The 19,849-nt window shown below is 54.6% G+C and overlaps 1 protein-coding gene across 3 annotated transcripts in view; it reads right to left on the bottom strand.

Moving 5' to 3' along the window:
• The window catches only part of CACNA1E (calcium voltage-gated channel subunit alpha1 E), a 105,300-nt gene that overhangs the window by 9,325 nt on the left and 76,126 nt on the right, over positions 1–19,849 (bottom strand). For 2 of the 3 annotated variants that reach the window (XM_088060388.1, XM_088060391.1), the window contains 15 exons: positions 18,220–18,316; positions 16,933–17,093; positions 16,399–16,536; positions 15,675–15,876; positions 15,322–15,486; positions 14,741–14,851; positions 13,302–13,385; positions 13,094–13,219; positions 12,849–12,914; positions 11,083–11,174; positions 10,779–10,944; positions 10,483–10,610; positions 8,093–8,189; positions 2,248–2,353; positions 163–270 (listed from right to left, as the gene is read on the bottom strand). In XM_088060388.1, the coding sequence (XP_087916514.1) occupies positions 163–270; positions 2,248–2,353; positions 8,093–8,189; positions 10,483–10,610; positions 10,779–10,944; positions 11,083–11,174; positions 12,849–12,914; positions 13,094–13,219; positions 13,302–13,385; positions 14,741–14,851; positions 15,322–15,486; positions 15,675–15,876; positions 16,399–16,536; positions 16,933–17,093; positions 18,220–18,316 (1,847 nt within the window). Of the gene's footprint in view, positions 1–162; positions 271–2,247; positions 2,354–4,064; positions 4,162–8,092; positions 8,190–10,482; positions 10,611–10,778; positions 10,945–11,082; positions 11,175–12,848; positions 12,915–13,093; positions 13,220–13,301; positions 13,386–14,740; positions 14,852–15,321; positions 15,487–15,674; positions 15,877–16,398; positions 16,537–16,932; positions 17,094–18,219; positions 18,317–19,662; positions 19,675–19,849 lie in introns of all 3 variants that reach the window. The other variant, XM_088060390.1, reaches the window with a different exon arrangement.

The following is a 19,849-nucleotide window of genomic DNA, read 5'->3' on the forward strand; positions in this document are numbered from 1 at the left end:
TTCCCAAGCAGAACAAGGCGGAACAAACCCTTTCCCCGCTTCTCCCCGAGCTGGGGATGGGTCTGGCCAGTCCCCACCTCCCTTTGGGAAGAAGTTGCTGTGGGGATGAGGGGAATTTGAAAGCAATGACAGCCCACCCCCCCACCCCCCTCAGAGACTCACTTTTTGGCATGGGTACCAACAGGTCAAGCATCTTCTGGGACAGGTGAGGCCAAATGGTCAGGATCTCCTTTTGAAGCTCGGAGTCCAACTGCTGCCAATCTGCACCACCTTCAACAGCAGGGAGCAAAAATGGCCCCCACACGTCAAACCTTGGCACCAGGCTCCAACCAACCCCCCTTTTCCCATCCTGAAGCGAGGTTCCATCTCAGCATCCATCTCTCTGGGCTGGGAGGGCCATCTTGCATCAGCGAGCCCTGCTCCCACAGGGAAACTTTCCTACCATCCCTTCCATATGTGCCTCCATCTCCCCATCCCCTGCCCTCCCACTCAAAGCTGCCACCTTCAAGCTTGCCTTGGGTCCATCTCTGCAGCTCCAATCCTACTCCAGCCCACACACACCTGCTGCTGCTGCCCCACTTTCCTTTTGCTGGGGAGCAGATCACGTGCTGGTGGAAGAGCAGCTCCGCTTGGTAAATCCCCAAGAGCTCGGCGAGGCTGTGCACGAAGAGCAGAGCTCCCTGGCCAGGGCTTTGCTGAGCTTAGGAAGCTCTGGGATCATCAGAAGCTCTCAATGTGTCCCAAAAGAGTCCCCCAAGCACGGGGCAAGTTGGGTGAGCTGTAGGAGACCCAGGTTTAAATCTCTGCTTTGTCTAGAAGGGTTTGAACCCATCGTTGCTGAGCACTGGGCTTTGGATGGTGTCTTGCCCTGGGTTGGGTTTTCTTCCAATAGCTGAGCTGTTCCTAGGGGATGTTTTATTGAAAATGCCATGTTTCTGCAGGAAGTTTTTGATCTGATGAATCACAGCCTTTCCAGCAACAATAACAAAGCAGGTTTTCCTGCTCTGAACACTTTATCTTCCCTGAAAGAGAGATTTCTTTTCCCCAGAGCCTAAGGAAGCCAAGCATGTATTTTCCATCCTTGGTTTGGCTTTTTACATGGGGAGGAAGGGGAATTCTCTCTCCTCCATTACACAGTGGACATCAAGCTGTTTCTTTTCTCTAGAAACAGCTTCTGATGAAGAATTCTCTACCTCTTCCCTAAAAAAATAGATTTTTTTTTAACAGAAAATGGCAGAAATTTGCCTGTTCAAGGTACTTGCTCCCACCTGTGTGCATCCAGGCTCTGGGCAGCCAATCCCAAATTAGCTGTGAGGTCCTCAGCCCAGCCAAAGAGAAAGGGACTTTTTGCAGGGTGATAGGACGAGGAAGAATGATTTTAAGCTGAGTCAGGGTAGATTGAGAATGGCTATCAGGAAGAAATTCAGAAGGTGGGGAGGCCCTGGCATGGGTTACCCAGCGAAGCTGTGGCTGCCCCATCCCTGGACGTGTCCAAGGCCAGGGTGGCAGAAGGTGTGGCAGAAGTCAGGGGGATGGAACAGGATGATCTTTAAGGCTCTTTCCAACACAAATTTGTTGAGGTCAGAGATGCAAGATATACACCTTTATCTGTGATGCCTATCTCTGACACCCAAGAAAGCACTGAATTTCACACAGCACCATGGAGCCAACTGTTAGAGTCAAGTAGAGAAACTGAAAATGTAAGTGTGTAAACTAGAGAGTTTTCTTGAGTCACTGGGTGAGAAAGTTCAAGGTTTAAACTGCTTTAAGAACAGAAGACAAGATGGAGGATTCAGGGTGTTGTGTCTTGTCCTTCTTCTTCCTTCTTCATCTTCTTCTTCCTTCTTCATCTTCTTCTTCCAGAGGTTTTTGGGTAGTAGTGGGTGATTGGGTAGAGAATGCTGCAGTGCAGCACACAGGTGTTGGGTCACTAAATAAAATAATTTACTTGGCACTTGTTAATTGGGTAAACAGACATATAAAAGACCTTGAAGAAGATCTTTGTTAGCCATTTTGTGCCTTTCTATCTTAGTGCACGTAGCTCCTTGTACCTTGTATACATGTAATGCAGATAAGAGAATAAACAACCGAGTCTGAACAAGAGAAAACTGCCTCCCTCTCATCAATCTCAGTCCAAGAGGAGAAAGAACCCAACCACGAATGTCCCACAGAGACAAAACCATCCTGGGGTTGTACGGCAGGACCGTGGTGACTCTGCAACCCTGCTGGCCCTGCCCCAGCCTTTACCTTTGGCAATTTTGATGTCCAAGGCCGTGCGGATCAGCGCCATGAGGGTGGAGGTGAAGTGGACCGTCATGTCCTCGGCCACAGGCATGTTCATCAGCACCAGTCTCTGCGCAAGAGAGAGAAGAAAACAGCGGACGGAAAACAATATCGAAAAACACATCGACCAGGCTGGAGGAAAAGAAATTAAACATTAAACAAAAGGGGGGGAAATAAAAAAAAATAAATAAATTAAAAGTAAAAAAAAAAAAAATAAAAATAATAAAAAAAAAAATAAAAAAGCAACAAAGAGTGGCAAAACAGCACAGCCAAAAAAGAAGGGCGAGGATCACCCGCACTGCCCCCCCCCCCCCCGCCTCCCCGGCTCCTTCCACCCCAGGACACCGGCTCACTGCCTTCCAGGGCTCCTCCTGCGCCCCAGGAACGGCCCCTGAGCCCCCTTCCCCACGGCACCGCGGCTGCCACACAACCCCCTGGCACTTTTGGGAAGACACACCTGATCCATCAGGGATGCGGGCATGTGGGATGTGCGGGAAGGGGAGATGGGCTCAGGTTTCCGTTCCCGGGTGGTTTGGCTTTCCAGCTCTCAACCCTTCCCACCTGGGGCAGGGGAGAGGAGGGTCCCTAACCTCCAGGGACTTCAGATCGGCTGGATTCCTCTAGCATGCTACATCCTGGCACTCCCTTTTTGCGTCTTTCAGAGATGAAGTTTGCCAGCACATGCAGGGGGTCCAAATTATCCACGGGTGAGGAAGGGAAAGGAAGGGAATGGGAGGGTGGAAAAAGTGCAGAGGGAAAGAGAAAAGGGCAACCAAGGCAGGTTAGACACGCCATGCTCCTTCCCCACCCTGGGCAGGCGGGGTGCAAACCGAAGTGACCAGATCCACTTTCCAGAGAGTATATTTTGCTTTGTGAATACCTTGGGTCAGCCCTTCCCTGCCCATTCCTTTTCACCCAGCTTCTCATGTCCCTTTCCTGCTTTCAAGGCTCCCTTTTTCCCCCTGGAAAAGTGTGATGGTGGATGCGTGCTTGTGTGAGCAAACACGTGAGAGCCGGAGAGGGTGGAAGCACGTTTGGAAGTGTGCAGGAATCCCTTTGTGCTAGCCCTGCTAAAAAGGCCAAGAAAAACCCTAATTTCCTCCTGGACAACAGATCCTCCTGCAGCTCTGGGTGGCCTCAGAAAGCCACGCAGCTCCCACAGCACATCCTCCACGGCTTCTGATCCATGCCTACGCAGCCAGGACCTGACTGACAGCCACCACTCCGGGTGGGACAGCTCAGAGGTGCCTTTGGAAGGCCCCTGGCTTTGCCTTGCACAAGCCATCCCTGGGATAACCCCTGCGGATGGTCCTGGCTCCTCAAGCACAGCTCCTGTGGGATTTGGGATTTGACCCGCTTCCCATCTCCATGGGCTTTGCGCTGGCTGGGAGGAGGATGGTTCCGAGCCCCTGGGGGTGAACTCCTAACTGGGAGACTCTCCTAACTGGGCTACAGGGTTGCTCCTCACCTCACCTCACCTCACCTCACCTCACCTCACCTCACCTCACCTCCTCCAGCCCTCCCACTTCCACCCTACTGCTGATCCTGCCCCCTTCCTTTTCCCCCTGGGAGCCGCGAGCGACCACGGCGGCGTCCCGTGCGCGGGCAGCGCAGACCAGCCAGCGTGGCCAGGGCTCTTGTGGGCACACCAGGCTCCCCAGGAGTGAGCCAAACACGTGTTGGGCACCCCAAAAACTCCCCGGCTTCCCCCGGTCCCACCTCCCGCAGGTGCCCCGGCTCCTGCTCGGCTCTAACCCCCAGAGAAGGAAGGGTTGATCTACCTTATAGGCCACTTTGGAGGGACATCTCTTGCCGAGGCCTAGCGGTGGTGACATAAGAGTCAGCATTTCATACATCTCAGTGTAATGGATTCGGCCACTGCTCATGGAGGGGGGAAGGGGAGGGAGGGAGATGCAGAGAGAGGAGGCATTCCCAGAGAGCGGAAAAAAAAAAAAAATAACAAAAACAAACGTACAAACGGAAAGGAATAGTACAGGAAAAACAGGAGAGAAAAAAAACAAAAACAAAACAAAAAACGAACGGACAAACAGGAAAAGAACAGGAAACCCGTTAATCAAGGCAAATCATACATGAGAGACTGTCCTGATGTGGATTTATAGCACTGCTCACACAGACCCAGGAATGCTGGCAGAAAGCAACTCACCCCTCTCCTCTCTGCTGCTGGCCTCAAGCGCCTGTCTCGCTACCAGCCTGGGACGACTCCTCTGGTCTCAACCCCTCTCCTAAAGCCCTCCAGCAGCCCCCACCTCGTCCCACAGGTTCCAGGGCTGTGTGCGAGTGGTATAAATCAGATACACGGCACTCGAGCCATGGGTTATTTGAGATAAGGGTGCTTTGCACCACGGTGCTCTGTGGCCTCCGGAGCGTCTTCCCTCCCGGGGGGGTGCCTGGTATTGCTTGGCATGGCCACCTAACCCATAGCCAAAGGCTGTGTATCCCCAGCTCGTGGGGGTCTATGCAATTGGGAGGCAGCATCTTGCATAGAAGGCAGTGGGCCAGGGTCACTTGTCAAAGGAAGATGCCCAGTTGCTTCCGTCTGGCTCTGCGGATGGACCACTTTCCCACCATGCACCAGTGCAAAAGGCATGCTGAATCGGCTGGAAAAAAAAAACCGGGAGGAAAAGTTGGGCATGCCATGCTCCCGCCCTGGCTCTCTCCCACATGCGGCTGCAAGTTCCACCAGGTTGGAGTTTAAAGAGTCTCAGCAGAGGCAGCTGTTTGGGCCTTCCAACATTGGGCTTCGTTTGGGTTTCCCACGGGACACCCCCACCCACCCACCCTTCCCCCTTGCACTCCTCTGCTCCGTAAGGACCTGCCTGGGATCGCTGAGAATGCCCCCAAAAACGGGCCGGGCCACCCAGGGCTGCCCTCTGCCAGGCTGGGGTAGCCAGGCTGTGTCTCCCTCTCTCTGCATGGCCACATCTCCCAGGGGTCCTGGGCTTGGTCACCTCTTCTTCCCCTCGTGCCAGGCTGCCAGCCTGCGCTGCAAGGTTCAGGATGGTCAAGGGCCGGGGCAACCTCGTGATGCCAAAGGCATCGACCCTCACCCCATCTCAGCTGGGGTGCCCTGTGGGAGAGGGCACTGCCAAAAAATTTAGCATCCCCACGGGATCTCGGCTTCCTCCCTAGAATGTGGTCAGAGCAGCATGGAAAGGGGAGATGAGATCTCCTCTCCTCAGGGTTTGGAAGCAGCCCCCTGGTCAAAAAGGGCACTGCCAAGGTAAGTCCTGACATTTCAGATGTGAACAGAACTGGGGACAGGAGCTGTTTGGAGTGCAGAATGGGCTGGGCCAGTCACACCCTAAAGATGGTTGATAACAACACTGGAGAATGATAAGGATGATCAAGAGGAAATACCCTGGAGTCGGCAAGCAGCACCTTGGCAGAGCTGGATGCACCTCAGCTCTGGGTGAGATATATAAAATTTTCATGCATGAATTCCGTGCAAAAAAAGGAAGCAAGACAGTGATCTTCCAGCCATCCTTCCTGGCAGGGGGAATTTTGGGGAACCCAGCACCAAACAGGCACTGCCTTTCATACTGAGATTCTCCACACGATGAAGGAGGAATGGAGTCCATGACAGGAAGACTTTGAGTCAGTGGCCAAGGTGGATCCCATGGGAACTGCACACTTTGCTGCTCCTCAGAGCAGAGATCTTGGAGCCTCCTGAGCAGCACAGCTGTGCCCAGACACCACCTCCCCACAGAGTGAAGCACAGGCAGGCAGGTGGAATGCCATCCATCTGAGCAGGATGGCTCCCAAGAGCTGGTCCAAGCACGGACACATCCGGGATGGGGGATCTGACCCATCCATCCATGTCTGGACAGAGATGTGGCTCGTGGCTACAGCACAAGGTGGACTGTAAAACCACCAGGGATTGATGGCTGGGTCCTGAGAGAAGCCTGTGAGTGGCAGAGGAGGAAATGTGGGAGACAGGACAGCTGTCCTCCTGTGGTTAGGAAGTAAGTGCCACGCAGGCTGTTAGGCAGGGAGCACCAGGAGTGCTGGAAGAGTATATTCAGGAAGAGGTGATGTCCACAGGGATATTATCTGTGGAGCATTCACCTCGACAGGCAGGGCAGGCTCACTGAACTGAAAGGTGTGCAAGCTGACTTGGCATTTTGGGATCTGGCAAGATGCAACAACCACATGGATGTTTGGTTTTTTTCATCTTTTGGGGATTGTTCCCAAAAGGAACCCCTGAAAATCTTCTGCTCTTGAAATATCTCCTGCACAGGGAGGAGGAGACCGAGGTAACACAAGGTAGAGATGGGGATGGTCTCCCCCACGTAACAGAAGCTGTTCTCAGTACTCTTTGCTTCTGCCTCTCCTTGGGTTTATCCAGCTTCACCGCTCTGCCCATCCACAGTCAGCAGAAATCAGATCACTCCGAGACTCCCACTTCTAAGGAAACATTACAGCTGCCCCTCTGAGCCCCAGGTGATCCAGCTTAGGAGAGCAGCATCTGCCAGTGGAGCCCTGCTGAGAAGGGCTTACCACTCCTCCTGAAGGTGTCTTCTGCCTGCAGGGACCTAAGCAAGTGTCCTCAGCCAAGCTGCTGTCTTTTGCCAGGGATGCAGAAGCAGAGAAGAGTGGAAAGACTCCAAGGAGCCCTTCCTGGAACAGATGACCCCGTGTGAGATCCTTGCAAGAAACCTCCTGTTCCTAAATGCATCTTCCTAAATGAGATGACCAATCATCCGGGCCTTGTCTTCTTTGAGCCGCTTTGCCTCTGGCAAAACCGTCCCCGTGTCCAGCTGTGGAGGGTGACAGAGCTGTTGCAGGGCTGCCAGCTGGAGGAAAAGCCTTTCTGATGTTTCCAGAAGGGTGTGGTGACTACACCACGCTGCAGCAAGGAACCCTCCTCCTCTGCAGAGGCAAGAGCAAGGGCTGGGGTTGTCCGAGCTCCCTCGTGCACCTCAGATGCCACGAGGGATGCAGAAGGAAGAGCAAGCTCTGTGATTCATAGGCACAGACAAAGGTGTCATGGCACTTCAGAGAATGAGGCAGGTGCAGGATTTTTTTTCAGCTGTCACCCCAAAATAAAATTTTTAAAAAAAACCCTTCAAGTCAGAGAGACACAAGGAGACCAAACCGCTGGCCTGGACTCATGGCCGGCAGCCAGGAACTGAGCTCTAGGGAGAGGAGCTGCCAAGCTCCAGAGGTGTGCCCTGGTGTCACCATCTCCCAGGCAGATCCAGCAAGCTGTGTGCAAGACTAGCACGAGTCCTGCTCCTCAGAGACGTGGTTGTTTGTCCTCCAAAGTGCCACACTTGAGGACAGGGCTGTTGGGTACAGCACAGCATCCCACAGGGACAGGGGGCCACCCTGGCCTTCTCGTCCTCCCCCAGCCCTCACTGTCCAAAACAACAGTAAAGTCCCCAACATCCTCCAGCCTTTGCTCCCTCCTTCCCTCCTCCTGAGGAGCAAACCCTCCCAAAAACCTCGTTGTCCCACGTGAGGTGCTTTGAGAAGTCAAGCAGGGACAGTGGCATTCGGCCTGGCGCCCCTCGGGGCTCTCTGCACCGGTGGAACTGGGGCTGGGGGCTTGCTGGGGGGCACAATTTGTCCAAACCCACCCCGGGAGGCTCTGAGCCCCCCCTGGCCCCACTGATGCCTCCCCTGGAGGGGAACAGCTGCTGGCTCTGGGAGGCAGTGGACCTCTTTAAACTCGAAGGAAAGCAACGTCAGGGTTCCCTGGGGAGGCGCGGTGGCAGTGGAGCGGGGGGAAGGAGGGGTGGATGGTGTGTCCCGTGGCCAGGTTGTGGCGGAGGACTGGGAGGCAAACCTTGCACGCCACCCTGTAGGGGCAGTTCTCTCCTAGGCCCAGAGGAGGCGAGATCACCCGTACTAATTTGTACATATCCTTATACGAGATCCTGCCGCTGCAAAGGAAGCACAGGTGGGTTAATAGGACACTGAGAGGGTGGAGGGGAGGATGGAGAGCTTAACGGGGCCATCTGTGGGGCAAGACCCCCCAGCAGAGCACAGCTCTTCTCCTTCTGGCTCTGTCAGACCCAGAGAGGAGAAAGCTGTGAGCATCAGCCTTTTCCACCATGAGAGCTGGCTCATATCTCCTCACACTTGTCCCATCTTCACCCTGGAGAAGGACAGTTTCGGTGGTGGACACCACCCCAGGACCCTTCCTCATCGTGCCCTGCGCCTGGTGGGAGGGGGCTGGGATTTTAGACGGGGTGAGCCTGCAGCTTGGTGGAGTTCTAACCCCGTGGAGTTGTGCCCCATCACATCAGCAGAGCCCCTGTCCTCACACAGCCAACTCTCCGAGACCCACGAGGTCCCAGCGAGGTTGGCAGCTGAGCCACTCGTGCCTCCAAGATCTGGGGAACCTGAGACAGGGAGGGATAATGTGACCAGCTGGTGGCTGTGGCACCTGGGGCTCTCGAGTCCGGTGCTGTGCTCCGACCACCAGCCCAGCTCTGCCAAGGGTGCACATTATTAGCAGCAAACCTTCCCGAACACACACCCCCCTTTCCTCCCACGGAAGCACATCTGCCCAGAGCCGGTGCAGCCATCCCAGGATACGGCCGTATCCTCCCGCACCGCGGAAACGAGGAAGCAGCCGAGGCAAAGAGCTGGCAGGAGGGGGTGCAGGATGCTGAGCTCCCCACTCTGCTCCAGCCCAGAGCCCTTTGGGAAGCGGGACCGCGTGGGGTGGAAGTGCTGAGGTGCAGCTGCTGCAGCCTCCCGGGCATCCTTGGACAAGCTCGGAGGGAAACCACGCGGGGAGGCAAAGAGCGGCATCGCCGTCCTACCCAGCGCCTTTGCCTCTGGTTTCTTTCTCCTTGCTCTTCTCCCATCCCCTCTCCGTGGCTGGCCAGAGATGAAGAACCAACCAGGACCCAACCATCTGGACAAAACCCATCCCTGCTCCCCCCTGGTGCTGGATGTTCTCCCCAGGAGAGCTCCGTGTGACGGTGTCGCTGTCGGGATGCAGTGGGAGCTGTTGGGATGTACTCACCTGTTCCTGGCCCGGCACAGGGGCCAGGGCTGCCACCACCATGTCCCCTGACCACTGGCTACAAACATGGCTTGCTCAGGAATCAGAGGGGCACATATGGCATGGATGGGACAGCTCAGGATTGTTTTACAGTGACTCCCGGACACCGTCATGGGTGATGAGAGAGAATCAAGTGCCTGGTGTGAAGAAACCCTTCCCAAGAGCCACCCCAGAGCTGGGTGTTTCTCTGCTCCACCTCCTCCCCTTTCTCTGGCTGGAGCTGACATTGGGCAGAAAAAAATACCTTGGCTGGGGCTGGTCTCGGGAGGGCAGGGCATGAAGAGTGGAGGCAGGGTCTCCAAAAGGAGCGTGTGTGGCTGCCAAGAGTTAAGCTGGCACAGGCTCCCTGGCTGTGCTGGATCACTGCTCCAAAAAGTCCCTGAGCTCTGGAAGGGGCCATTCGAGGCACCCTGGTGGTGCTGGGGCTGAGTGAAAGGGAAAACACGTTCCCAGAGCCGGGGCAAGGATCCCCCATTGCCTTAGGGATGCTTGGGGCCATCTGAGGAGGAGGAGCAGTGGAGAGCAAGGCCTCTGCAGCAGCAGGATCAGAGCCAAAATCTGGCCACCCATGGTGCGTACGGGCCCCGTGAGCCCACCCCACACTGGGGACAGGCTGCTGCCTCCAAATGGGAGCCCCGCTCTCCAAGGTCCTCATCAGCAAGGGCAGGAGTGCAGGATCTCCAGAGGGGTAAGTGGGCTGGCCAGCACAGAGCACAGCTCCCCAAACACGCCCCAAACAATGTCCTCTGCAGGTGCTTTGGCAGGAGCCCAGCAGATCCCCACGGGTGGGAACAAGCCTTGCTCTTATCAGGAGCTGGGGACTGAGGGATGGAGCCAGTCTCAGGACAAAGGCTCCCAGCTGGTGCATGGGGACAGGGAAGGAGGCTGAGAGGGATTTGCCTGCCGGGCAGGGAGGAGAGGAAGAGCAGGAACGTCCAGCACTCAGGATGAACACCCCACGGCAAACTGAACATCACCCAAGACGCCTGTGCCACCAACCAGTACAAGAACCAGCTGCTGCCCTTGTAAGGACCACGGGTGACAGCAGCACATCCCTGACTATCCCAGACATCACTGCAGTTCCAGCAGGAGAACTCAGAGAGCCTGGTTTAAAACCAGCTCTGAGAGGTTGCTTGGGAGAGAAGGAGCTGGCTACATACCACGCTGCTCGGTCATACTCTGCCCAGATCCGGACAAACTCATCCAGATGGTGAGGGCCCAGGATGGAGGAATCCCGTGTCAGGTATTCAAAGTTGTCCATGATGACTGCCACAAACAGGTTGAGCATCTAAATGAAAGGGGAAAAGGCAGAGAGAAAGGAAAGTAGGGGGGAGAGGGAGCAGAGGAGGGAAGGGAGAAAGAAGAAAGAGTGATTGTGGGAAGGTGGTGGAAGATGACCTGCTAGCTGGGGTGCTGACAAGGGGGATCCCCAGAGCCCTCAGAGGAGGCAGCTCACCAGGAAGGAGCAGAAGAAGATGAAGGACACAAAGTAAACATAGGCCAGGTCAGTGCCGCAGCGCTCGTTCTCGTTCTGCCCCGACGTCGCCGTCGTGTCCGGCTCGCAGCCTTTGCCCTCCAGGCAGGACAGCATGATCTCCTGCCACGCCTCTCCCGTGGCACTCCTGTCCCCAACACAGCCCTGTCAGCACCTCGTGGTGGCACGGGATGGAGTCAGGATGCCCCCAGGAGAAACCTCACCACCCCCTGCCCAAATTAAACACATCTGTACATGCGGAGGAACGTTTTCCACGGCTGCTCACCTGAAGAGGAGCATGAGGGAGCCCAGGAAGCTGCGGAAGTTGTTGTGCCTGTTAATGTGGCTTTCCTCATCTAGTTTGATATTGCCAAAAACCTACAGAAGGGAGGAAAAGGGCTCAGCTCTTCAGGCAAGAGCTCGTTGAGCCAGGGAAGCGGCAGCACGTTCACATTCCCGTTCTTGAAAACATTCCAGGTCAGGTTGGACAGGGCTCTGAGCAACCTGATCCGGCCAAAGATGTTCCTGCCATGGGGTTGGGCTGGATGGCCTTTAAAGTCCCTTCCAACCCAAACCATTCTCTGAGTCTGTGATTGCACAAAAAGAACCCCAGCAAACACAGGCTGGTGCACAGCCAGCGTGCCAAGGAGCTGGTGCCAGGCAGCCATGGGGGAAGGAGACTCTCCTCTCCTTGGCAGGGATTTGCTGTGGGTGGCAAAGGCTGCGAGAGGCTGAGCTACCATGGAAACAGGAGCACGGAGGGCCTGGGATCAGCTGAGTCCAACATCCATCCCTGGATGCCATCTGAGCACCACACGGCGCCCCAGCTATGCTGGAGGAGCAGGGACCAAGTCCCACCACCCTGGCTCCGTGCTGGGTCACAGCCCTGGACACTCCCAGGAGCTTTTCCCTTGGTGTGATCCGTGATGCTGGGCTCAGGGAGAGCGCTGCAAACAGGGTGGGGAAGGGCTCAGGGAGGGAGGGACAGACCCCACCATCCCCAAGAGCCAAGACAGGCAACAAAGATCAAACCATGGACAATATTCTAAAAACAAGCCTCAGCCAAGGCTGTGGTAAGACATACTGAACATTCGTAAAGTGCCTCAAATTGGAAAAATGTGCTGTTATTACTGTTCAATATTTATTCCCCTTTCCCTGAACCTAAAAATACACCAACTGCAGAGTATTTTTTCCCTGTACAGGTTTTTTGGAATGTGTAATTGTAGAATATTTTCTGCCTCCAGCTATTTTGCTCAAATAACGCCCACAGACTTTACTGCTTGGGGATTTGTTCACAATGGTGTTAAAAAAAAAAATAAAAATTTAAAAAATAAAATAAAAAAAAAAATCTAATACTACCACCCGGCAGAGAAGGGGGCTGAGTCAGATGGTGGCTGTTTAGGAGAACACCTGGAGCTGAGGTATGTAGGACAGGGTGGCAAAAACCAGCCATGGCACTGGCAGATCCTGAGCAGCAGAGCTGCCAAGCAGCACGAGCCAGGGGCCTCTGTCAGCCCCAAAATCAGCTCCTGTCAGGTGCTGGGCACAGCTCATCGGGCAGCTCCACATCCCAGAGCTCGTCGTGGAGGGCGCTTTGTCACATCTCCAGCGTGGGATTTAGTCACAGCAGAGGCGAGCCAGCCCCGCGGCACGTGTGGAGCTGAGGGGCTCGGCTCACGTGCCTCTTATTCACCAGCTGGAGCCTGGCGAGATGACACCTCCCCACGCTCTGCAGAGCCCCCACCAGCTGGGAGCTCAGGGCAGGGCCCTGAATGTGAGCACCCAAACAGTGGCACAGCTGCAGGGACAAGACGGGTGGCAGACACCCAGCTGAGTCCCCAAGGTCACAGCTCCAAAGGTACCAGCTGGGAAGGCAAGTTGTGGAGCTCATGTGAGCAAGGCCAGGGCAGTTTCCCCAGGGCATGTGCAGCTCCCAGAGGAGCTGTTCCATCCTCAGCACCTCCTGGGTGCACAGGGCTTGCTCCTGGTGCCGGGGACAGGCTGGTGTCACCGTCTGTGCCAGAGGGACACACATGGACACATCTGTCTCACCTGCATCCCAATGATGGCATAGATGAAGAAGAGCATGGCGATCAGCAGGCAGACGTAGGGGAGTGCCTGCAAGAGAAGCAGATGAGTCACCTCATCTCTCACAGCTCCAGCCCCAGAGGAGTACAAAACGCACAGGTGAGCTGTGCTGATCCATCTCTGCTACAAAGCCTTGGGAACAGCCCGCATTTGGGGAGCAGCACTGCATCCCTGTGACCTGGGAAGAGGCCAGGGCACGTGAGACTGACCTTGAAGGACTGCACGAAGGTCCAGAGCAGGATGCGGATGGTGTAACCCTGGCGGAGCAGCTTGATGAGCCGAGCAGCCCGGAAAAGCTTCAGGAAGCTCATGTTGAAGCTGCTGGTGTTCACCAGCTGGGAGGAGATGAGAGGGTCAGAGGGAGGTGGGAGGTCCCACCACCACCCCACACCCCGCTGCTCCCAGCCCCTGCTTCACCTTGGTGTCCGTCAGGATGATCTCCGTAATGCTGCCGATGACCGTGATGAAGTCGAAGATGTTCCAGGTGTCCCGGAAATAATTCTGCAAAAGAAAGAGGGACAGAGGGAACGTGGATTTGAGCTCAGGGATGGCTGAAGGGTGCTGGGCCACGGGCCAAAGCTGCTCATGGACAGTGGTGGGGACCTCGCAGCCCATTTGTATGCAGCCACGGAACACCGTCCTGTGTCTGAGACAGTGGCAGACCTGTCTGCAGCAAGCAGCTTCTGCTGGGAGATGATTCATGCATCCAACAGACCACCCTGGCAAATGGGAGCAGGAAAAGCAGCCACAGCCTAGGTCAGGCTGCAGCAGCTCGACACATTGACCCTCACAGCCAGTCTCCTCTTCACAGACACCTGGACACATCTCAGCCCCTGCTATTTGTGCAGCAGCTGGTACAGGACCAAATGTGACCATGACTGGTGCAAGGAGGGAGGCTAGAAACCCTCCTGATAGTGGGCTTTGTCTCCCACAAGCAGCAAGGAATAGCTGAAGGAAAAGTGATCCGTGGTTTCAGATCCCAGATGAGCAGCTGGGAGCTTGAGGACTGTGAATCAGCCAGGGAGGTCTCGCTGCTGCTCTGATGCCTTAAGATTTAGCTTTCATATTTTTCATATTCTGTGCTGCCTAGGTGTGTAGTTTTGAACTTCATATTAAGTGTTAGTGATCTCTCTTCACAGAGCAGGTAGACAAAACAATTCCTTTTCCAGCTTGATACCAAGGACAATCATTACAAGTTTCAGGCCCAAAAACAGAAATAACACTGGACTGAAGAGAGAAAACAAGAAGGATAGGACTTCATAACCTGAAGCTGTAATTGGACAATTAACCCTGATATGCAGATGGACCAAAACTTATAAAAATGTGAGACCTCGTGAGCAATCGCCCATTCTGTGACCATTTTTAGGTCCATCTTGGGCGTAGCCCTGGCCAGACTCTTGTACTGCCCGAGGTGTGTCCTTTAAGGCCTTTCAATAAATACCTGCGTTACTCTTAACTCTGTGCAGCCTCTGTCCTAGGTCAGCTCTCAGGTCTGGTCCAGCTGGTTCAGCCCAAGAACAGAAGTGCACCAGCCCCTCCTGCCTTGTGGGGACAAGGGAGCACAGCCAGCAGCACGTGCAGCAGCAGTGGGCTCTAACAGAGCAGCAGCACAGAACATGCACGGTCCAGGCACACAGCACAAGGCAAGAAGTAAAACATCAGCGTGGCTTCCCCCAGCAGCATCCAGCCCTGGGAGGTGCAATGAGAACCAAAGGATTCCAGGCCAAAAGCAGCTCTCAGGCCAGGATCCAAAATAAGTAGCAGCAACCTCACGTTATTAACACCTTCCCCCTGTGATCTGTGCACTGCCAAAGTCCAAATTAACACCCTCATAAAGAGCAGGAGCAGGCACTCACCAGGAAGCCGAAAGCGATGATCTTGAGGACGCACTCCAAGGAGAACACCATGGTGAAGGCAATGTTCAGGTACTTCAGGGCCAGCTCGTAGGTGTACGGAGCAGAATAGTACTGATGGAAACACAGACAGCACTAGCCAGGAGGGGGCCTGCCAGCCTCTTGGCTGATGACTGTCCCAGCACAGACCTGGCATGGCCTAGGTTCGCTGCCTCCAGAATTCCTTCCTTTCTTCACCCCTCCCTCAGGACAGGCCTGTGGTGGTCCCATGTTCCCTGGCCTGGCAGCATCAAGAACATCTCCTCCTTACTCTCTCCACCCCTCTCCCAGGACAGATGCCACTTCTTCTTAGAAGGGAGCACAGAGGAAATCCAGATCTGCCTGCAGTACTTAAAGGTCTAAATAATTTGGGTCATTTCATGTGCCACCTCCAGTTTGGGGTCCTGTGCTGTTTCAAGCAGCTGTGCTAAGGGAATTCACACACAGACACTGTCTCAAAGCATCTCCACACCCTCTGCTCTCATCCTGACTGATCCTACTGCCCCAAACGCAAGAGGACAGCCTCACTCTGACCACCAGCTCACCTTCATCATGAGCACCACAGTGTTGAGCGCTATCATGGCCATGATGGTGTACTCGAAGGACGGGGACACCACGAAGTGCCACACGCGGTACTGGAAGGTGTGTCTGTTCTGCGGCATGTACCGCGTCAGGGGCTTGGCGCTGATGGCAAAGTCAATGCAGGCCCTCTGCAACAAAATAACACCCATCAGACCTCATGGATGCCTGGTGGCTGCCACAGATTCTTTCCTTCATGATCTTGGAAGGCGGCTGGCTCGTGGGTTTCTCACCTTTTCGGCAGCAAGGGAGTTCCGAGCTCCCAAATTGCTAAAAAAACCCCATGGAAATGTCCTCGTTCCCCCTCCCCACACCATACCTCGTTCTTCTCCAGGCTGCACTCCTCCATCATTTTGTCTCCTTGCTCTTGGAACGTGATGATGATGAGAGCCACGAAAATGTTGACGAAGAAGAAAGGGAAGACCACGAAGTAGACGACATAAAAAATGGACATCTCCATGCGGTTGCTGCGGCTGGGCCCGCGGTCCTCCTCCGTCACATCCACCGAGTGCTGCAGCACCCTGTGGGCAGAGAGGTGAAGAAAAGCAACCAGGGATACATCCATCACTTCCAGTGGGACCCAGCTCTGTCTGTCCATCGTGTAATGACAAGGGAAAGCTCTGTCCTAGTCTGCTTTCAAGGATGACCCTTCTAAATGGCTGCAGTTTTATGGTGCTTTGCCGCGTCCCTGATGTAAAATGGATTTTCCTGTGCTCTGCACGCAGAGAAAAAAATAATGCCCAAACTCACATGAGCATTTAGAGAGGTCCAGTCCTACCATTATCCCTAATATTGACCTAAAATATATCTCCAGGCCACGCAGGAAAGGGATTATCCAATATTCACTCCCTAAAGAAGCGGCTAACCCCAGCCACAGCCCCAGCCTCACAGCGGGGCTAAAAGCTCTTCTGTGCCGGAACAATTTGTTCTTCTCTCAGCCTCCCTGCCCAGCAGCTCACCTCTCAGTCCCACTGGGTGTGACCTGACCACCCCAACAATGTGACCAGCCCTGTTGGAGGGGACAGAGGGAGCAGAATACTCACTGGGGCCACCCCTCGCCGGTGGACACGGTGAACAGGGTGAGCAGAGCCCAGATGATGTTGTCATAGTGGAACTCGTGCCGCTTCCACTCCCGGCATTTCACCTCCATCTTGTTCTTCTCGTGGTCCACGTAGTTCCCTCTGCAAGGTTGGGAGGGAGCGGTGACCTTGGGTTTTTGGGGTGCCTGAGCATGGGATGCTGGGTTTGAAGCCTGGGGGCAGCGTGGTTGTGTGTGGGGGTCACCTCTCCTCCCCCACAGGGAGAAATGGGGACAATCTGGACAACGGCCACGAGGAAGGGGAGAGAGAAGGGGAAAGTAAAATAGGAGAGAGAAGGAGGAAAGAACAGGAGCGAATTAAGGGCTCTGCACCCCATAGAAGGATGGGCCACAGCACTGGGGACAGGGCTCAGCCCATGCCGTCCCCAGGAGGAAATCATGGCCTAGGACTTAATGGGGAACCACAGCAGACGTGACCCAGCGCCCTGCCCTTGCCAGAGGGGTCAGCAGCACCAGATTTACTCCACAGGACACCTACATGCAGTCCTTCTGCGTGTCCTTCGAGCTGTCAGTGCAGTAGAAGAACTTCCCCTTGAAGAGCTGCACGGCGATGACGGCGAAGATGAACATGAAGAGCTTGTAGACAATGAGGATGTTGAAGACGTTTTTGAGAGACGTCACGACGCAGTCAAAAACAGCCTGAAAGAGAGGGCAGAGCTCACCCTGGGGAGCCCACAGCCCTGGAAAAGGGCAGGACCAAGACCAGGCTATTTGCTGGGGAAAGAGTGAAAGAGCTGGGCCTTCTTCCAGGCCAGAAGTTATTTTGTGAATGAGGTTAACACCCAGAGTACCCACAGCACACGTGTAGGCACCGTGCAGCCCCTGAGACAGCACCAGAGATGCATATTTGTATCCTCAGTGTTCTCTGCAACCAGGGAAGCAGACAGGGGACCATCCTAATGATGCAATTAGCAGCACTCAAGACTAATTAGCGAACACTTCATCGTTTTGCATCACCCCAAATAACAAGGCAGAGCAAATACCTCTGCCTGCCACAGCAGCACGTTCCTTAGTGCTCTCAGTGCCTCCTCAGCACTTCAGGTGGGGATTGTCCTTATCCCTGTTTTATGGTGGAGACAGGCACTTCCAGAAATGAAATGACACGAGCTGACTCCATCCACTGATCAGGAAGAAAAGGTGATCAAACAAAAAACAAGCCCCATGTTTCTAGGGGTGAGACCATTCTGGGTCTCATCAATCAGCCAAATCACTTGCAAGTAAAAAAAAAAATGGGCTTCCTCGGTCTCATACTCTTTTTTTGGCTCTGTACCCCATCAACTAAGGTAGGGAAATTCATAATCCTACCTGTGATACAGAAATAATCCCATTATTGATATGGGAAATCCTTCTCCAGTGCAACACTGTGACAGCACCACACACAAAACCCCAAGCTGTTTGCAACCTCCTCTGGTGGGAAAGATCAAAAACTTTGGAAAGAGATTTGAGCTCTCCAAAACCAGGGCAGCCTATTTTCCAGGAGAACATCCAGGCTTTGCTCTGTTTTGTCTGCTCAAGCTCCACTTTCCCTGGCAGAGGAACTACTTCTGGACACCTTGCAGTGGTCCAGGCTTGCTTTTAAAAACTCATTGCACCTCCAGACAGGAAGCAGCGCCCAGAAGGGTGTTGTGGTTGCAGACGGGGCTCCTAAAACACCCCAAAAGCTTGGAAAACAACTTTTTTATTGCTCACAAGCAAATCACTGTGGTGGCCCCTGCTCCCAGGGAAGAGGAGAAGAGGATGGAAGGCAGGAGATGGAGCTTGTTACCTTCAGCTTGGGCAGTCTCTTGATGGTTTTCAGGGGCCTCAAGACCCGCAGCACACGGAGAGACTTGATGGTCTTGATATCCCGGCCCTTGTTGGTCCTGCCACGTCGGAGGGAGGCACACGCACCCAGAAATGGAACAGAGAGACAATAACCTTGTAGACCTGGGTGCCCTGGGGAGCTGAGCTGCCAGCAACACCCTCCCAGCACGTGTGAAGACGGGAACAGGAGGGGCACAAACATTGCTGAGCGCTCAGCCCACCTAAAGGCGGCTCCTCCAACACGGGCGCTGACAGCCGGCAGAGATGGAAAACAAGGCAATCCTCTCTTTCCTGGGATTAGCACCCTTCCAGTGACCTTAACAAACCTCTTGCTCTGGGAAGCAGTGCCAGGGCTGGGGCAAGCACTGCCAGGAGGTTTGCAGGGCACAGGAGGTTTGCTTCCCTCCTTCAGGCACGCGCTGTTTGCAAACGGGGCTCGCACGGGGTCACCACCACTGCAAATTGTTTCCTACCAGTTGCAAGAAATTCAGAATAAAATGAGGGAGGTTCACATATTGCCAGGGAAACTGTGGGTGCCCCATCCCTGGAAGTGCTCCAGGCAAACGCTGAAGGACCTGGTCTTGTGGAAGGTGTCCCTGCCCAAGGCACAGGGGTTGGACCCTTGGAAGGGTCTCTAAGGTCTCTCCAGATCAGGACTGCTCTTGCCTTCACCCCAAGTCAGCTGAGGCAGGCAGAGCTTACCAGTGGAATCCTTTAGAAAAGCCCCCTCATGACCCTCATTTCTTGAATACGATGATTATTCCCCCAACCACAACACCAGGGTGGGATTTTCTTGTCTTTTAACTAAAGTCTGGATCTCAGGGTGGAGCAGCGAGGTCCTGGTGAAGGTGGCACAGCCTGGACCCACCAGGCACCCTTGAAAAACGTCAAGGAAATTACTCACAACAACAGATGCTCCCAATTACACAGCTCCTTGGCGAGGGTTAATGCAACAGGGAGTGCAATAATGGGCTTAATCATTAGGAGATGTAAACAAAACCACTAATTAATAGTCCTCCCTAGGAGCACAGCCCTCACATGCACGGGAAGCAGCTGTACAGACGGACCTAGGACTCACTTTGCTCCTGTTTTGCTGGGAAATAGGCCCTGGATAAGGGCCTGGGGCAGCTGAGTGAGGGCTGGGGTGTGAGTTTGAGGGCAGCACTCAACACTGGTGCAAGCTGTCACCAAGGACACCCCAACTGCAGTGTCTGACACCTGCTGAGGTGGGATCCTTCAGCCCTCAGGGCTTCCTGCAGAGCACTTCCAGCACTGCAGAGCGTTTCAGTCCCTGAAAATGCAGCTAAGGGTCAGCCCAGGTGTTGGACAGACTGACATCCACCTGCACCCACCCCCCTGCGTTCCCAGCAACAGCATCCCACAAGATCTCGAGCGCCATAGTTACCCCAAAGCATTCCTGTCAGTGATCCAGCCCAGCAGAGAGATCCAACCAAGCAGCACCAGCAGAGAGATGGAAAAAGAAAGAGAGGAGAAAGGTAAGAGAAGTGTCAGGGGAGCTGCATGGGGACCCTGCAGCCGCTGCCCACCACCACCCCAGAGCTCGGGTGAAAGGCACAGTGAGCAGACCGTGT

The sequence above is a fragment of the Pseudopodoces humilis genome, chromosome 10 (assembly GCF_049639895.1).
Source record: "Pseudopodoces humilis isolate 2021_Gansu_Grassland_sample_001 chromosome 10, ASM4963989v1, whole genome shotgun sequence".
Taxonomy (NCBI): Eukaryota; Metazoa; Chordata; class Aves; order Passeriformes; family Paridae; genus Pseudopodoces; species Pseudopodoces humilis.